This window comes from Somniosus microcephalus, chromosome 19 (assembly GCF_052327205.1).
Source record: "Somniosus microcephalus isolate GS21.2 chromosome 19, FLI_Smic_1.0, whole genome shotgun sequence".
NCBI classification, from domain to species: Eukaryota; Metazoa; Chordata; class Chondrichthyes; order Squaliformes; family Somniosidae; genus Somniosus; species Somniosus microcephalus.
Genome location: NC_141005.1, coordinates 59,392,537 through 59,411,190, shown reverse-complemented (window position 1 = coordinate 59,411,190; position 18,654 = coordinate 59,392,537). Strand labels below are relative to the sequence as shown.

Here is an 18,654-nt window from a genome sequence, read left to right as displayed (position 1 = left end):
CTAAAACCAATAGCTGACAGGATAAGGATGGCCCAGGAGAGTCAGGCTAGAATATGTGCCTTTTGTCTTGTTTTGCACACTTTGTAGAAAAATAATAAATTGCAGGACAACAGAGTATTACAGTTTAACTCTTTTATTAAGCATTAGGTCTGTGATCTTATTCATAGCAGCACCAGTGGGAAAAGCCTGGCATTAGGACCCCTAGCCTGGGTCTTCAAAACAATAGCAGTCATTACAGATGCCTGCAGGCCAATGACAACTCAGCATGTGATCACATGTGAATATAATAGATAATTCCTTACAGATGCCTGCGGGCCAATGATAATTCAATATGCAAATGTTACACCTTTGTCCTGGAAAGTGGCTTCATCCCACAATTTTCCGATTTTGAGGCAAGAGTGCTACCAATTGAATCAAGTTGCTAGGAAAGTGGACCCCCTTTGTGACAAAACCTTCTTCCGTGCCTTTATCACCTCAGATTGATTTCTTGAATGCTCTCTCACGAGCTTCCAAGCCTCCCCACCCACCAGAAACTTCAGCTAATCCTGAACTCTGCAGCCCATAACCTCTCCTACACAAAGTTAGACGAACCAGCACCTCCGCCTTAACTCCACAGGCTCCCTGTACATAGTGGAAATGCCTTCAAGATCCTCAGCCTTATTTTGAAATTGCTCAAATAAGCCCTATTTACAAACGCTTATCTAATCTCAACCTGCATCCTCTGATCTAGATTACTGCTTTTATCCTACCCCTCTCAGCTCCACGATGGAAGGATGTTGTTTTAGCTATTAATCCTTGGCCCCGTGAAATTATCTTTCAAAAACCACTTCAGTTTGCTATATCTCTTCTTGACTACAAAACCACTCTGTGGTCAGGCCTTTAGATCACCCCCTACGCCCCCAAAGCCGCATCAGTTCCTGATCAGTGCCTACTTCATCCTCCTTAAAGAAATTTGAGATATTCTTTTGATGAGCATACATGTGCTCTTTAAGGCTTTTGTATTACAAATTAAAACTAATAGTGCATCAACTTTTGTTTACCACAGAAGGCAGTAGAGGCCAATTCATTAAATATATTCAAGAAGGAGTTGGATATATTTCTTAAGGCTAAAGGGATCAAGGGGTATGGGGAGAAAGCAGGGACAGGGTACTGAACTTGGATGATCAGCCATGATCGCATTGAATGGCGGAGCAGGCTCGAGGGGACGAATGGCCTACTCCTGCTCCTATCTTCTATGTTTCTATGTATTATTAACTAGGCTAGGAACTGTAGGTCAGCTTTCCTTGCTATGGTGGCAATGAAGACCCACTTTTTCAGGATCTCATGAAATGCCATTGGATTCAATGGCTTTGCTTCTGCCCATCATCTGATGGAGAAATGCACTGGGTAAGAAAGCAAATGATGGGCAGCGATGCCCAGAGGCTGCTATAGGCCGCTCTCCCAGAATCAGAACTGAAAAGTAGAAGTGCCTTAAGTAAATCTGCTTACCATTTTGGTGCAAGAAACAGTAATGCGACCTCATATTATTTCAGTAAGTTACCATTCTAAAGACTCACTATTTTGGCCATGGTGAGAAAGCTGTCAAATTTTTGTCCCATTACCATCTATAAATGGAGATAAGAAGAATGATCCCAGGGATATATCTTTTGCAGGAAATAGCTTTCAAATGAACTCTTCTTTTTGAGACGGTAGTCATTCTGGGACTCCGTCAATGGGTTACACATTGAAAAGAAAAGAAGAACTTGTATTTATATAGTGCCTTTCTGACCTCAGGACCTTGCAAAGCACTTCACAGTCAATGAAGTAATTTTGAAATGTAGTCATGGCTGTAATGTAGGGAAATACGGCAGATAATTTGTGTACAGCAATATCCCACAAACAGCAACGAGATAAATGACCAGATAATTTGGTTTAGTGATGTTGGTTGAGGGATAAATGTTGGCCAGGATACCGGGTAAACTCCCCTGCTATTCTTCAAATAGTGCCATGGGATCTTTTACATCCACCTGAGAGGGCACATGGGGACTTGGTTTAATGTCTCATCTGAAAGATGGCACCTCCAATAGTGCAGTATTGCACTGGTATCTTAGATTGATGTGCTCAAGTCACTGGAGTGTGACTTTCTGACTCAGAGGTAAGCATGGTACCACTAAACTAAGGCTAAAATGAAAAAGAAATCATCAGTGAGCTGCACAATTAGATTATTAACCCCTTTGATAATGTATTATTTCTTAAAGAAGGGCTTGGAAACCATATAAGGCTTTGGGGCAATTTTAGAAACTCAAATATTTTGAAGTCATCAGCTTTAGCATCAGTGGAAATTCAAGGACAGAGAGGGAGCCACATCTATTATTCAGTCTTATGGATGGGCAAGCTGAAAGGAAATTGGTCAGGAGATGGATCCAATCAGCAGATCGCTGACTGTGCTTAAAAAATGTGTTTGTGTTGTCAATTCTTGAAGGCTCTTATGCATAGTGGATATCCACAGTTGGGGTGTTGGTGATGCATTACTAGGACTGGCACCTATGTTTATACAGGGGTAGAGTGAGCTACTTTTGTGCCAAAATACAAAGAATTCTGAAAATACAGGACAGGTCAATCAGCATATATAAGTTAACTTTAGGGTGACCTGATCTTCTTCAGAACTCCCTTACTTTTCACTTCAAATTGTGATTAGATTGTTGCTATGTACATTACTTACTGCTACTGTTAGTCAGTGGCTTAGTTGGTAGCAGCACCCTTGCATCTAAGGTAGAAGGTTGTGGGTTCAAGTCCCACTCCAGAGATTTGACCGCAAAAAATCTAGGCTGACACTCCAGTGCAGCACTGAGGGAGTGCCGCACTGTTGGGGGTGCCGTCTTTCGGATAAGACGTTAAACCGAGGCCTTGTCTGCTCTCTCAGGTGGAATGTAAAAGATCCCATTGCACTATTTTGAAGAAGAGCAGGGGCTCAATCAACATAACAAAAACTAATTATCTTGTCATTATCACATTGCTGTTTGTGGGAGCTTGCTGTACGCAAATTGGCTGCCGTATTTCCTACATTACAACAGTGACTACACTTCAAAAGTACTTAATTTGCTGTATATAAGTCTTTCTTTAGTGAAAAAAAAGCAAACATTTATCTTTCAAGGTTATTGCACTACATAGGTGCCACAATCTGATGCTACCTAGGTCTTTCCCATGACTGTCAAGTACCTGGCTTGTAATATTTAGCAACCTGCGTAAGAAGGAGACGGCTGTGACAATAATCACGTGATCAGCGAGAGCGGCTGGCTATTGGCTGGAGCTTGGGCGCCTCGGCTTGGAGGAACATTGAAAAAACTACATCTCCCAGCGTTCCCCGGCCCAGAGACGCTACTACGCAGGCGCCATTTCCCCAGCGTTTATAAAAGCGCCTCCATCCGGGTTCCCTTTTTCTGTTTGGCGACTCGTCGCCATTGTTGTGAGGGGTGGTATCGGTCTCGGAGAGGCAAGCGCGGCTTTCCAAACTAAAGCCGCTTCTGGAGCGCGGGGTGGGGGCCAAGTGAAACAGCTGGACCCCCTCTACTCATCTCTAAAGGCTTGTTTCGAGCCGACTGCGTCCCCCACCCCCCTCCGCTCCTTTCTTTTCTCCGTCCGCTCCGCTCTTGTTTATTTTCGCCATCTTTAGATTGGTCACGATGCAGAGGTCGCCATGATGAAGATTAAAGTTAGGCCTAGTTACGCGATGCCCTGTGGAAAATCGGTTGGCACAACCAGCCACGTCGTTCCCATTGAGCTGCTGGAAGCTGATGCTGGAAAATCCAGACATGGAAAAAAAGTCTGCACGTTCCGCTTCGGCAGGACCCAACAAAGCACCGCCCTCGGACAGTAAGACCAAACAAGGTAGGGCCGGTGACGCCTCTCCCTTCCGGCGTATGCAGTGTTTACATGGCGGCCAATGTTAAAAGACGCAGCGAACCTTCACCGTGCCCCCACATCTGTCGGTATTGTCCCAGGTTGTGGGTTCACGTCCCGCTCCAGAGACTTGCGTACCAGATTTTGGCAGACAATCAGTGCTGCACTATAAGGGTGCTGTCTTTCAGATGAGATGTTAAACGAGCCCCCCCCCCCCCAAATCTCAGGTGGATGTAAAAGATTCTATGGCACTATTTGAAGAGGAGCAGGGGAGTTTCCCCTGGTGACCTGGCCAATATTTATCCCTAAACCAACCACACTAGAACAGATTATCAGGTTATTTATCTCATTGGCGTTTCTCATTTTCTTGACTGATGTTGCCTGACCTGCTATGTGTCTCCAGCATTTTCTGCTTTTGTTTGAATTCCAGCCTCTAGTATTTTTTAAAATAATGTGCCTGGTGCTGAGTTTGATCTTTTGTGGTAGAATTGGTAATCTGATACCTGACTTGGGCAGTATGTAGGACGTTCTGATTGTCTGACTGTTTATATAATTCAGACCTGTGGGACAGACGACCCAAAACCCAATGAATCTGTGAAACTTCTTTTACTTAAAGAAAAGCAAGAGATTACAAGCAAGCATCTAAAATCATTTACTATAAGCTCAGGTGATCATAAGCAAAACCACATACTAAAACCAGTGAGGGGTCAATTCAGCGATGACTAGACGTATGACTGACTTTAATTGGCAACTGACCAGGTTGCCCACGACTGCAGCCACAAATATCAGTCTACAATGTCCCTTATACCCCAAAACTTGGTAACTCGCCCACAGCATTCGTGTCCCAACTGTGATATTAATGTTGTTTCTCTCTCTCCCCTATCTGTTTTGATGCTTGGTTAACCAAGGGCAGCCATTCAAGGGTTGGAGAGGAGTCGTTTTCACATCTGTAGGTTGTTGACTCGTGGCTCTCTCTGAATTTTCCAGATCTTTTGAAGGAAAAAATACCAGCACATCATTTATTTTACAAATGTTTTAGCCAAGCAGTCTCTTGCCCTCAAAAAGCTTGTCGGTACATTTGGTCACTTTTTTAGATTCAGTCAAGTTTACCATGGACAGTATTCTGTAATCCACCCTCAAGTGTCTGTACCTGAATTTAAGGTCCCAGACACTTGTGTGTTGTCGTCGTCCTCTTCTTTCCGGGTCTTCTGTAACAGCTTGACTAATGCTACTGCTTGCGGCGTCTGTTGACTTGACACATTATATTTGAATTGTCCATGTTTTGGAAACACACTCTCCTGATTAACTCCTGGATTTTCTTTTGACTGGTGGGAACTGCAGGACATAACTGTTTAATTGGCAGATAACAATATTATGATTTAGTTTTAATGTAAGCTTTAGTTTTGATTGGAATATTATTTCTGCCTCCTCAGATGAGAGGACACTTGTAGATCTGTTTTTCTAGTTAGTGATACTGGGGTATGCTTTATTGGTTAGCAATAGGCAGGTTTTTTAATGATTCACTCCTAGTGGAGTATGGTTCTATGGATAGCAGTTTTCTCTAGGACATTGCTTATTAGTCATGCGAGTCTCAATACTGAGTCAGCAGACCATCTGACTGAACCAAATTCTGTTGCTACTTGGTTACCATGTGCCTTCCCTGGAGGGATGCTTTTTAAGATCGGGTGTAGAAACTTTGTTTCTTTCTTTTTGTAACATAGGGGCTGTGGGCGTTTGTGATGTCTGCACAGATCAAAGACTTGGGACTTTGTTGTGCCGCTGTGATGGTGATTTTCCTCAGCTAGACAGACACTACTGCTGAAAGCAAAACCCTCTTGCTTGCCCCAATTTTGATTTTGTTCACATTTTTTGGTGCAGTGCTTCAGTAAGTTTGAGGAGGTGATAAACTACATATGTAGTGTGATAGAGAAAATTGAGGGAAGAGCTACACACATCGGGAGCAAAGTTGCTGTACTACTTGTATGGGGGTGGAGTAAGATGGCGTTCCCCTGTTGTGCCAGTGTTAGCCAGGTTTATATTTCTAAAAAAAAACTACGGGTAAATATCCCGTAGCATAAATGGGATATTTTTTAATCAGCAAGGTCATGAAATTCTGGAGAAAAAAAAATCTACTTTTGAAACCAATCAATATTACAAATTATTTGAACTTGACAGTTCCAATTAGGAGTTGAGCTTTGATCTGAATCCTGGATGATTGCGATATCAGTATAAACATACAGCGGCCTACATTGAATCCTGTTGGCTTTTGCTGTCCCTTGTAGTACCAGTCAGCAAAAACTTTATAGATACATTTATGACTATGCACAGATAATACGTACTTTGATTTCTAACTTTAGAAGATGGACTTTAGCAGACTGGAACTAGAAGGTCAGCAGTAGTCACTGAAGAGAAAATACTGGGTTGGAGGATGAACAAGTGATGGACAGTAGGTCATTGGACTACATTTAACCAGCCTTTTTATCAAAAAAAAGGAATAATTACCCAATTTCATTTTATAAAGGCAAAATTTTCTCTGCAACCTTTTTTCTTCCCATCTCGTGTTCTTGTAGCTGTCGATCTTGTGTGCTAAGTGGCTGGTCAACCTGGTCCCAGGTATTTGCCAGTACTCTGTAGCTGGCCAGGTTTGGGGGGAAAAAAATCACAATTTCTGGCCTCTCTGGCAAATAAACACATTGGGGGATGCGCCTGATTTGTAGAGCACCTGATTTGCATGCATGAGACCCACGTTCAATCCCTGGTATCTCCACTATTCCGACATGGGCACGATGGATTGAATGGCTCCTTTCTATGATGTATGATTCTATGATTGCTTTTTGCGGTGGGTGGGATGTGGGGGAGAAGGGTGAGGTTATTGTGGTGTGAGCCCATGACCTATTGCTCTGGGCAGAACATGTTGGTGCTTTATTATACAGTGATTGCCAGATTAACCACATGCCAAACTTGTTTTAACAATCTGTGTTGGCATAATCATCGAATCGTTACAGCACAGAAGGAGGCCATTCTGCCTGTTGAGCCCGTGCCAGCTCTCTGCAGGAGCACGTCAGCTAGTCCCACTCCCCCGCCCCTGCCCTGTAGCCCTGCAAATTTATTTCCTTCAGGTACTTATCCAAATTCCTTTTGAAAGCCATGATTAAATGTACCTCTCAGGCTGTGCATTTCAGATCATAACCACTTGCTGTGTAAAAAAGTTTTTCCTCACGTCACCTTTGATTCTTCTGCCAATCACCTTAAATCTGTGTTCTCTGGTTCTTGACCCTTCTGCCAATGGGAACAGTTTCTCTCTACTCTGTCCAGACCCCTCATGATTTTGAACACCTCTATCAAATCTCCTCTGCTCTGAAGAGAACACCGCCAGCTTCTCCAGTCTATACATGTAACTGAAGCCCCTCATCCCTGGAACCATTCTTGTAAATCTTTTCTGCAACCTCTCTAAGGTCTTCACGTTCTTCCTAAATTGTGGTGCCCAGAATAGGACGAGGCCGAACCAGTGTTTTATAGAAGTTCACCATAACTTCCTTGCTTTTGGACTCTATGCCTGTATTTATAAAGCCCAGGATCCTGTGTATTTTTTTAACTGCTTTCTCAACCTGCCCTGCCACCTTCAACAGTTTGTGCACACATACCCCCAGGTCTCTGTTCCTGCACCCCCTCTAGAATTGTTCCCTTTAGTTTATATTTATCTCCTCGTTCTTCCTACCAAAATGATCACTTCGCACTTTTCTGCGTTAAATTTAATTTGCCACATGTCTGCCCATTCCACCAGCCTGTCTAATAAAGATATTTTGTCATGTAAACTCAGTATGGTAACAATTTGTCAGTGGCCTATCTTAGACTGTGGTAAAATGTTCTAATTTTGTTTTAACCTGGTTGCATACTGCAGATTGGTATGCTGTTTAATCCATATATTGTAATCCATATAAATGCCCTTTCATAGAAACATAGAAGATAGGAGCAGGAGTAGGCCATTCGGCCCCTCGAGCCTGCTCCGCCATTCAATGAGATCATAGCTGATCATCCAAATTCAGTACCCTGTCCCTGCCTTCTCCCCATACCCCTTGATCCCTTTAGCCTTAAGAAATCTATCTAACTCCTTGAATATATTTAATGAATTGGCCTCCACTGCCCTTGTGTGGTAGAGAATTCCATAGGCTCACCACTCTCTGGGTGAAGAAATTCCTCCTCATCTCTGTCCTAAATGGCTTACCCCTTATCCTTAGACTGTGACCCCTGGTTCTGGACTCCCCCGCCATCGGGAACATCCTTCCTGCATCTAGTCTGTCTAGTCCTGTTTTTGCGTAGTGTTCAAACCTTAATTATTGTACTTGAAGGTGCTTACTGCTGTTAACTATGTCCAGTCAGAATTGCTTTAAGACTTGTGTTGAAATGAAGATAAGAATTGGTTACTCAAATGAGTGGTCATGGCTGATTACATTATCAGCCTATTAAATGTTTGACATTGGTGTTGGTGGTGAATGGCTTGTTTTCTCAATTTTTCTGCTCAGTTATGGTTGAATTTTTTTTGTCCCTGATGATTTGGATTTATTTGCCATTACAAGTCTTTAGATCTATCTCAATTAAGTTAGTTGTAAAATACTATAGTTAAATTTTCATGCAACATACAGGGATTTTGACACTTGAGTGGCACTGCTATTCAGTAACATGAATTTTCTCTACTCAACCCTGAAAATTCAATGCTACATCAACATTTTGGACAGACCCATGTCTACCCTTTTCTGTTGACTTTAAAATTTGCAACTTAAATGTTTTTTAACTTGACCAAGATTGCATTAAATGTATATTTTGTCTTTTCTCTCTTTCTTTTCCTCCATATCGCACTTTATTGATATCCATGCAGATGTTCTTGGGTTGAGTGTGGGTTAGTGACCCACTTCTATATCGATAAACGCGGTTGAGCTGGACATTGGAGGTGTAGGAGAAAGGCTGGCATTGTTCATCTGGACTAAAAATGAATGTTTCTTTTACTGTTTCTGCAGATGGTAAAGGTGGAAATGGATCAAGACGCTACAACAGGAAACGAGACCCAGCTTTTCCCAAAAATGAAAATGTATCTAACCAGACCCGCCGCTCCAATCCACAGAAAAGCAAAACTTTTGACAAGAGACCCCCTGCACGTGGCGGCAACAAATCCTTTAGCACTTCTGGTAATGGTGGTAGACGGGAAGAGGTGAGGTTGAGCATTCTTACTGTGGTGATTTAATTAATAGAAGATGTCTGCTGCAACGCTAGGACTGGTTGGTCATTGAAAGGGCCATTGGGAGAAAGAACGAGATGAGGTTTCTTATGTTTTCATTTTACTCTAACTTGCCCGTACGAGGTAAATGCATGAAGCTTGTGTCTGGAATACATAATGTAAGATGAATTTAGCAGATATCTTGGCGCATGTACCACGTTCAAACCTGAAGTGTTTGACCCCTTCCTAACTGCTGTGTTAGTAGATGCCTGGCCATCCAGGTGCTGTACAAGCTGCAAAGGTTCCAGGCATGATCCTGGTGTATGCTGAGTTAGCCATGTGCAGTGAAGGTGTAACCTTTGCCTGAACTTGGGCATAGGAAGAATTTGATGGGGTTTGTGTTTTCTAGGGATGTGTGCTGCCGATTGGATGGTGGTTGGGTGAAGATCGGATCAGACTCTTGTGCTGGTCCAGTGTTAAATAGTCTATGTGCAAGAGTAACCACTTTGGTGAGATACTTGAGGGCTTGTCACCTATGGAACTTTAATGCAGCACGAGTCCTCACCTTTGTGTGAAGGAGTAAGGGGGGAAATTTGGAATGAGGAAAGAGCATCATAGTTGGACACTATTGGAAGTTGAACCACTACACAAAATAAATGACTTCTTCTGTCTACAGGTAGCAGAGGTGCAGAGGGCAGAGTTCAGTCCTGCCCAGTTTAGTGGTCCTAAGAAGATAAGCCTAAACCACTTGTTAAACTTTACATTTGAACCTCGTGGACAGTCAGGTTCACATTATGATGGCAGTTGCCATGGAGGCTGGGGAAAAAGAAACAAGTGGGGACATAAGCATAAGCCGTTCAACAAGGAGCAGTTTTTGCAGGCCAAGTAAGTAAGAGGAGCAACATGAATCCAGTGACCTGAACTTGTTTACTTCACCTTAATTTGCAATGATCATAGTTATGCACAGACACCAAATCAGCTAATTTTCAGCATATTTGTCATGTGATGTGAATATTTCACTTCCTGTAGTTTGGAAGTTTTTTTTAAAGTTTTGTGCTGGGACCAGCAATTGAAAACTCTTTTCTCAGTTGATGCTCAGTGTCTGAATCATCCTAGGTCAAGTTTAGCAGGACAAGATCTAGAATAAAACTCCCTATACGCTGCCAAGCTTGGCACATTCTCCTGCACCAGTATGATTTCATTTCCCCACCAGCTGCTTTTTTTTTTTTTTTTGAGGGAAAGTAATAGAGCTAAGCTGTGGAATATTACTGTTCTTCAGAAAGATGCTTTTCTCGTACTCTGAAGCGGGGGTCAGTGGTGCAGAGGAGGGTGGAGTTCATATTTTCTAAATATGGTGTTCTCTGTGGAATTCCACATCAAGGGTAGAATTTGAAATTGTTCAGTTTTGTTTTATTTTCCTTTTTAGAAATCCCTTGCGAGGTGTACCTTCAGATTATGCTGGAAATTTGTTCCCAAGAGTCCAGCTGTTGCTTTCTGTAGACAGCTGCTGCAGAATGCATTAGGGTGATCTGGATGAATCTTTTCACCGTCTCCACAAAACAATTACATTACTGCGTACTGCTGAAATTCTATTATGGTCAGTGTTCATGTACCTAAATAGCTTTATGTGGCACATAAAGGACATGAGGGACAAAGGAATAGTTGCATCATAAACTCTAAATAGCTAACCTGTGAAGGCTAATTTAAGCGATCAGTTTTTATTGGCTAATTTCCCATCTTCTCTGTTCAAGCTGTCAGTTTGTGGTCTCTGAAGAGCAGGACTACAGTGTTCACTTTGCTGACCCAGATATGTTGGTGAACTGGGACTTCGTTCAGCAGGTGGTGAGTATTATGTTTCTGTATTTAGGGTGGCTGAGATGGTTCAGTTTCGGTAGCAGTATTAGTGGATTGGACAGCAGAAAACAAAACCGGTCTACCCCAGACTTCAAAACTTGGATTTTGCTGTCGAACCCTTTGAAACAGTTTAGGATACTTTTAGTAAGTCCTCCATTTCAGTAGATGTGCTTCTCTCTCTGAAAACTTACTGCATTGCCCACGATCTGGAAACTGCTGCCTCCACAGAGAACACTTGCCCATGGGATTTAGGTCCTAGTTTGCCAGTGTAACCAGCACTCTTCTGGATTTGGAAATACCAATACATCTTATTAGTTAATTACAGGCGCTCAAATTGCTATTTCACCTGTGACCTAATCCGTAACACTGTTACTTTCTCAGTTTTGCATTTCTGTTGCATTAGCCCTTGACATTTTGTTTCTCATGCTGCCTCCCTGTGTATCTATTGCTCGGGACCAGGGTAGCATACAGGCTCCACACTGTTTCAAAGTCCATGTTTGACATAAAAGCTAGGGAATTGATGGTGAATTTCTTTTCAGACAGTGGGTTGGGTTTATCAAATGGATTAGTTTCTCTAGTTGAGGTCAGTAGGGAGATACCTGCATCTAGGGCCTGATGCGGGGAGCTGAAGTCGAGCAGCCTTGTGGTAGGAAAAATAGAAACATCACCTACCTTTGGAGATAAGAAACTGAATAGGGTGGAAGAGCAAAGGTATCTAGGGATACAGGTGAACAAATCATTAAAAGGAGCATTGCAGGTCACCAAAGCAATTAAAAATGCCAACAGGGCTGGGATTTATTTCTAGGGGTGTATAATTCAAAAGTAGTGAAGTTATGTTAAACTTGGTCAGGCCGCACTGCACAGTTGGTCGCCATACTATGAAAAGGACATAGAAGCACAGGAGCGAGTGCAAAAAGATTTACAACGATGGTACCGGAGCTGAACAATTACAGCTATCTGGACAGATTGAACAGGTTGGGGCTTTTCACTTTAGAAAAGAGAAGTCTTAGAGGTGGCCTGATAGTGGTCTTCAAAATTATGAATGGGTTGGACAGTGTGGATGTGAAAAGAATGTTTCCACTTGTGGGAGAATCCAAAACTAGTGGCCGTAAATACAAGATAGTTGCTAATAAATGCAATAGAGAAATTTCTTTACTCTGTGGTTAGAATGTGGAACTTGCTACCACAGGAAGTGGTTGAGGAAAATGGCTTGGAAGCTTTCAAAAGAAAACTGGATGAGTACGAGAGGAAAGGGAATAGGAAGATATGCTGAAAGGTTGAGATGAGGTAGGTGGAATGGGAGGAGACTGAGTATAAACACACTAGTTGGGCCAAATAGCCTGTTTCTGTGCTCTATATTCTGTGTAATCTGTGCCCATTATTGCGCACTCAACCCCTCTATACTTCCCAAATTAATGACCTTTTCATTGCTACAACCTGACTCTCATGTCAATATTCATGGTCAGGATAGTTTTATTAAGTACAAGGACCAGCCTCATTTTTATATCAATTGCAGTGAAAAGCTGCATAGTTAATTTTTTTTTAAGAAAGGCTTCCTGCTCCTGAATGTTTAGGATTTTTTAACCTGCTGACACCCAAGGTTCAGAACCTGATTGTGTTAGCAACCAATGCCCACACTTTTAATCCTTCATTGTTTTGCACACAACCTGCTTTTTCATTGGGCCACACCAAGTCGAGACCAAATTTCTTCAGTCAAAATCAGCTCTACCATTTCAGTGGTCTGGCATGTACATTAAAGTCACACCCTATGCAATCTAGACTAAATGGTTTTGCAGCCTAGAGCCAGACACCACCACCCCCCACGCGCATTGAGCCCTGGAGGTATTCGGAACATATGAAGAGCAGTAGGCCATTCAGCCCCTTGAACCTGTTCCACCATTCAGTTAAATCACAGCTGATCTGCATCTTACCGCCATCTACTTGCCTTGGTTCTGTAACCCTTAATTAATACCCTTGCCTAACAAAAATCTATCAATCTCAGTTTTGAAATTTTCAATTGATCCCTAGCCTCAAAAGCTTTTTGGGAAGAGAGTTCCAGATTTCCACTATCCTTTGTTGAAGTGCTTTCTGATATCACTAGGTATTCTTTGCATTGTCAGTTTTCATCCTTTGCTCTGTAGTAGTGTATCACATTGTGACTATAGGTTACTAAATGGTGCCTTTTACTTTTTAGCGTATTTGTAGTCATGAAGTTCCCTCGTGCCCAATCTGCTTGTATCCTCCCTCTGCTGCAAAGATAACTCGCTGTGGACACATCTACTGTTGGGCATGTATTCTCCACTATCTCTCCCTGAGTGAAAAAACCTGGGGCAAATGCCCTATCTGTTATGAGGCTGTGCATAAAAAAGACCTCAAGAGGTGAGAATGAGACCTGATTCTTTCAAACAATATAGTTGTGTGTCTTCTATTTGCAAAAATAGTAGTCTTGCATTGGGAAAATGAGCCAAGCATAAGGGTACGAATTTGTCAGAATAATATAGTTGTTAGAATAATTGGGGGAGGGGTAGCTGTGACGAGCATTGCACTTTTTGTGTAATGTTCACCAGTAGTTGAATATAATGTTGTTAAATGATCTCTGTTAAGCAATCTCTGTTGAGCCTATCTGCACATGTGATGACTTTCTTCCCTGCACTGTTATAGAAAAGATTAAATACTATGTTGAGATGCTAATTGAAAATTGTTCTGAAGACCAGATGGGAATTTACTTGGTTAGAACTGTATGTCAGAAATTCTGACCCCCATTGTCCAATAAAATTGGTAGGTAGTTTTATCAGTTCGCAGTAATCTTGCAAAATATAGTACAGTTTAAAAAGTTTAATTGCATGCTTAGTGCAGACGATAAAAGGTCATAAACCATTGCGATGCACTTTGATTAAATACCTTGATGCAATTGCTCGTCACTGGAAATTAATACTGTTGAAATGAGGGGTGGTGGGAGGGGAGTGGGGACCATGCATGTAGCAATCTTAAGTGGAACAGACTGCACTGAAACTGGTTGTAATCTCTGGTTCATCTCATGCTACTATGAACAGCATAATACTGAACTGATGAATTGTGCTGTTAGTAAACATTCTTTCCCAAACTGTGGCCGATTTACATTGTCAAATCCACGTCATGGATTGTAGCCTATTTACAACGAGGTTGATTATATAGTGATGGAGAACTGTTTTTTCTTCAAGGTTGAGAAGAAAAGTTATCCACTTGATAAATGTAGTCCCAAAGTTTTGTGTGTGCATGTACAGTCATATTAGCATAGATTTGCATTTGAATAAGTAGAGTGTTATCAGATGTACTGCTTATCAAATGTACTGCTGCATTGGAATAATGCCTCTACTTTCTGTGTACCCTGGTGAGATTTTTTTCTGCCTGTGATGTAGGATCTTTTATTCAGGTTATCTTACCTGAATTTGTGGGGATGTGATGAAGGATTTTAGTTGGCACAGCAGCTTTGGAGGCATTCTGCTGCATTATGTTTTGTGCCAAGGAAGGAGCCTGTCTTCTATCTCTGCTGTGCCAGATACAGCGATACTGCTGTTATTTGAAGAGCTACTGAAAATGTTGTTGCTTTTCTCTCCTTTTTAGTTTTCAGGTTATGCAGGGTGACCTTGTAGGCTTGGCAGAATGTCTTGATGTGGTCCTTCAGATGGTGAGAGATTGAAATAAAGAAGTTGGTGTCTGTACTCTTTAGAAGTGTCTGTGACTGAGCATTGAGTGATCGACTGACACCAGACTCTGTACATTGAGATTTATTTGCTTTGTCTTTATCTTTTCCAGCCTCCCCAAAACATTGTGCTATCCTGGTTAAAAAGGAAAGCACTTTCTGTTTATCATGAGTTACTGGTCTGCTGGAATAAATAACCTTTCTTGAGCATATCTTCCTTTTCAGTATTTTTTGATCAGGGTGAGGCTTGTAATTTAACTTCTTTTATCCTCTTTGTCTTTCTTAGTCCCTGGGTATAGTCGCCAGCTGATTGTGTAGCCAGACATCTGCCAGTGTTGCCTTAATCAATCATGTGGGTGTGCAAGAGTGGCCTCGGCAGTTCTCCCAGTGAGGGAGTACCTCCACTCTGCATCTCATGACCACAAAGCTGAATTCAACAAATTATCATGCTAAAATTGAGGACGTGAGCCTGTCTTCTGCCACCCACTATAAAGCCTTTAATTTCCAAGCTACAGGAAACTTTCTGGTATCCGGCACTGACGGGACCGAGCTGGTGCCGTACCATCAAAACTGCCGTAGAAACCAGCGCTAATGTTAAAACATACGGAGCTTTTGAGCTCCGTGTGAATCAACAAACCCCGTTGCTTAGCAACAGCTTCAAAACAGTTGGCCGCAGCTTAAAAGCATCTCTGTAGCTAAGCAACAGCTTCAGCTGGACCTTGCAGAGCCTGACTGGAAAAAAAAAAAGCAACGAGAAGTAAAAAAACTTATAGGAAACGGCTCCTGAATTTTGCCGGTAGATAGAGCTTTCCGGACATTTAACCTCCAGTTAAACAAAAGTTTCCTGTAGTTCTATTTGACATAATGTAAGTGTGAAAGATTTAAACTATGTAGACATGCCCAATATGGTATCCATGAAGGTTGGAACTGTTGGTGGATAATATAGAGTTTAACAAAAGTGTTGCTTTGTTTCAGTGTTGTTGCCATGGAGACTCATCAGTACAGTGTGGAGGATGTGATAACCATGCAGCTGATGCGCAGGGAGAAGGGTGTCCTGATGGCTTTACCCAAATCCATGTGGACGAAAGTTGAACCAATTCACTTGGGAGGTGAGTGGAAACACTGATTCACTTGGCTTATTTGCTAATTCAGCACCTGCTTTGGAAAAGTGTATGCATTGCACAGTAGGACAGGTAGTCGAGATTTCTTACAGAAGCGTGGATAGTTGGGAAGGTGCGAAAGGCTATAGATTTAGACATCCTAAACCACAAATATGTTAGATGTCCTATAGAGCTATGCAAACTATAATTTGAATAAAGTTAAAGTTCTATAATGGTCACGATGAAATTACATTCATGCTAAAGTATTGTGATGCCTACATAAAGATGACTGCATTTCAAAGTAATTCATATATGAAATGTTTTGAGCTGTGATGAGGCAGAATATAAATGCAAGTTGTCTTTTTCTAATGCCATTACCAGAACTATTCTGCAGTTCTAGAGTGGAATCCTAAAGGTACTTGGCCAAGTAATGATTTAAACTAAGCTTTACATTTGTTTGAGGATTGCAATTCTGAATTTGAATTTGACGTACTTGTATAGTCTATGGACCATATCACACTGAAGGCCAATAGAGAACTGCATCCCAAGAAGCAAAAGATACAATTCTACTTCAAAGTGCTGTAGTACTTTTGGGCTAGAATTAGCCTATTTCCGTACTAGAAAATGATCTTTTTTAAATTGATGGTACATTAGACCATAGGTTTGTTAGGAGACTTGAGATGATGTACTTCATTAACCTGCAATGTAGGTTTAAATGTGAGACACCTCCAGTGGAACATTAAATTTATCTAAATTTTTTCTGCTCGTGGGAGTTGGGGCTGCCTTCATATGCCATTTCTATTCATCATGTGGTATGATTGTAGGAGCTGGCTGTTGCACAGTCTCCACTGATAAGAAAATAGTAAATCGTTGATATTATTCCTGCAGAATTGCAAAATGTTCTTGTATTCTGTAGTGAGATACTTTTACTGTGTAGTAAACCAAGTGATATGTACTTTCAAGTTTGCCACTCTTGGCTGTATTACCCTGTTGTCCTATGATGAATGTCACACCTTGCAGCTGAATATTAATAGTTTAAAAAAAAAAAAAAAAAAGCTGTTGACACTAGTAACCAACACACTACACTTTACTAATGAACAGTATGAGTGGGCAGGCTGCTCCCAAGCCATCTGAAATCGGGTTGGGTGCATCCAGCCTCCACTTGCTTACCTCTTAACAGCTGAGGTTGAAACCCTGGAGGATGATGCTCATAAATCGGTATCCCACTACCCCATGATGTAGTATGCAAGGACTCCATGTATGTTGCCTGTTTCTAAAGCTTTTCAAACTATCAAACCGGAGCCTCTAATTTTAAGTTGACTTAAATTGGTGCAACTGACTTGGATGAGTGTATTTTTCGCTGACCCCAAAGTTGCTGGTTAGACCTAAAACAGCTGAACTATGTTGCAGTAAATAGGTTGACATTTCATTCTGTTAACTGAATTGATTTGATTTTTTTTTTTTTACTCCTTCCTTTCTACACGCAACTTAACATTTAATTTGAATACTTCTAGTAGATGAAGAACACAGCCAGTATTCAAAATTGCTTCTGGCTACAAAGCAGCAAGTTATGCAGCATGTGATAGACGAAGAGCGAGCAGCCTTACTGAAACAGTATGAAGAGGAGAAAAGCACACCTGAATCTTGCTTCATTGAAGCAGCAATGGAGGAGCTCCAGGTATGAAAAACTAGCATTACAGGCTGTGCCACTGCAGTCACATGCATTTGTAGAATGTCCCTGAATGGTGCCTTTATTCAACAGGAGTAGAAATGCAAATAGATTAGTAATTGTTTCTGTAAATGAAATCACATTCTCAATTCAAAAAGTAAAATGAGATTATAAATTAGTGTGTTGAATGCAAAGTTTTAAAGTATAATGTTGCAATCACAAAACCGTGGTTTTAACCAATCTTATTTTGTGTCGTTTTGGAATTTTTCTGCTTTAGTGTTTGCCCCTTTCTCCTGAAGGCAGGGATCATGCTTGAACTATAGTAGCACAAGCAGTAGTCCTCTGGTATATTGCCTTTGATGCCATTTATGTGTGGTCTGGACAGTGCTGTTTGGGTGGCAGGCTTTTTTGACCATGGGTACTATCAATGCTAAACTTCATGTTGTCTTTGACCATTGCAACAAGAGTCACTGGAGGTTAATCACAGATTCTTTAATTTCTTCTCCCCTCACTCCTAATCTAAGGATGCTGACGTTAGTTGTACCTCCCTGGCAGAGGTCTGATTACTGCACAGTGCAGGGATCAAATTTGGGGCCTACCTGATTTGACACCACTTGATGGTGGAATGTTGGCTCTGTCGTTTCTGAACTATATTTATAGAAGTAGAGAGCTAAGCAGATGTAACATTTGGTTTCTGGTTTGCCAATCCAAAAATGGTAGAGGAACTTGCCTTTTTGCTAGGTTCCCAAAGGTCAAAGGCATCAGATGTGAGTGATTTTTCCCAGTCTTCCTGATTCTATCAAAGTATTGACTGTGGCATAACTGTTCAGATCTGTTTAGGAGGAGACTGGAACGTATTGAGAATTTGCAAACTGTAGATATATGTGCAGTTTTTAAAACCACTGCTAACTCCTCACCCAGACTCAAACCATTAAGAGGAACTGATGCAGTAACTGGTGTGGGGAATGGTAGCCATCTCTTGGCTGCAGTTTTCTCCCTACTGTTGAACTTGATCTCCCCATCTAGATTCAATTGGTTCCAATGATAGGAATGTGAAACATAAAATTTACATAGCTGCTGTGAAAAAGATGGTGGTTAGCATTGTCCTTTCCTCCCACTACTTGAACAATGTAGCAGGAGCTTTGTGATAAATGTAATGCGATTAAATAACCAATTCTGCCATCAAATCTGACCAGCTTGAATCTGAAGTGAAATTACTGTATTGTATTCTAGGTTTTAGAACAATAGTTCAAGCTGG

General features: G+C 41.5%; 1 protein-coding gene across 5 annotated transcripts in view; it reads left to right on the top strand.

The window, feature by feature from the left end:
• Positions 1–3,407: 3,407 nt before the first annotated feature.
• The window catches only part of rnf10 (ring finger protein 10), a 48,976-nt gene continuing 33,729 nt past the window's right edge, over positions 3,408–18,654 (top strand). For 2 of the 5 annotated variants that reach the window (XM_085961847.1, XM_085961846.1), the window contains exons 1-7: positions 3,408–3,867; positions 8,895–9,085; positions 9,768–9,976; positions 10,843–10,933; positions 13,140–13,324; positions 15,603–15,736; positions 17,242–17,405. In XM_085961847.1, the coding sequence (XP_085817973.1) occupies positions 3,774–3,867; positions 8,895–9,085; positions 9,768–9,976; positions 10,843–10,933; positions 13,140–13,324; positions 15,603–15,736; positions 17,242–17,405 (1,068 nt within the window). In that variant the 5' untranslated portion in view covers positions 3,408–3,773. The remainder of the gene's footprint in view (positions 3,868–8,894; positions 9,086–9,767; positions 9,977–10,842; positions 10,934–13,139; positions 13,325–15,602; positions 15,737–17,241; positions 17,406–18,654) is intronic. The other 3 variants (XM_085961848.1, XM_085961850.1, XM_085961849.1) reach the window with 3 other exon arrangements.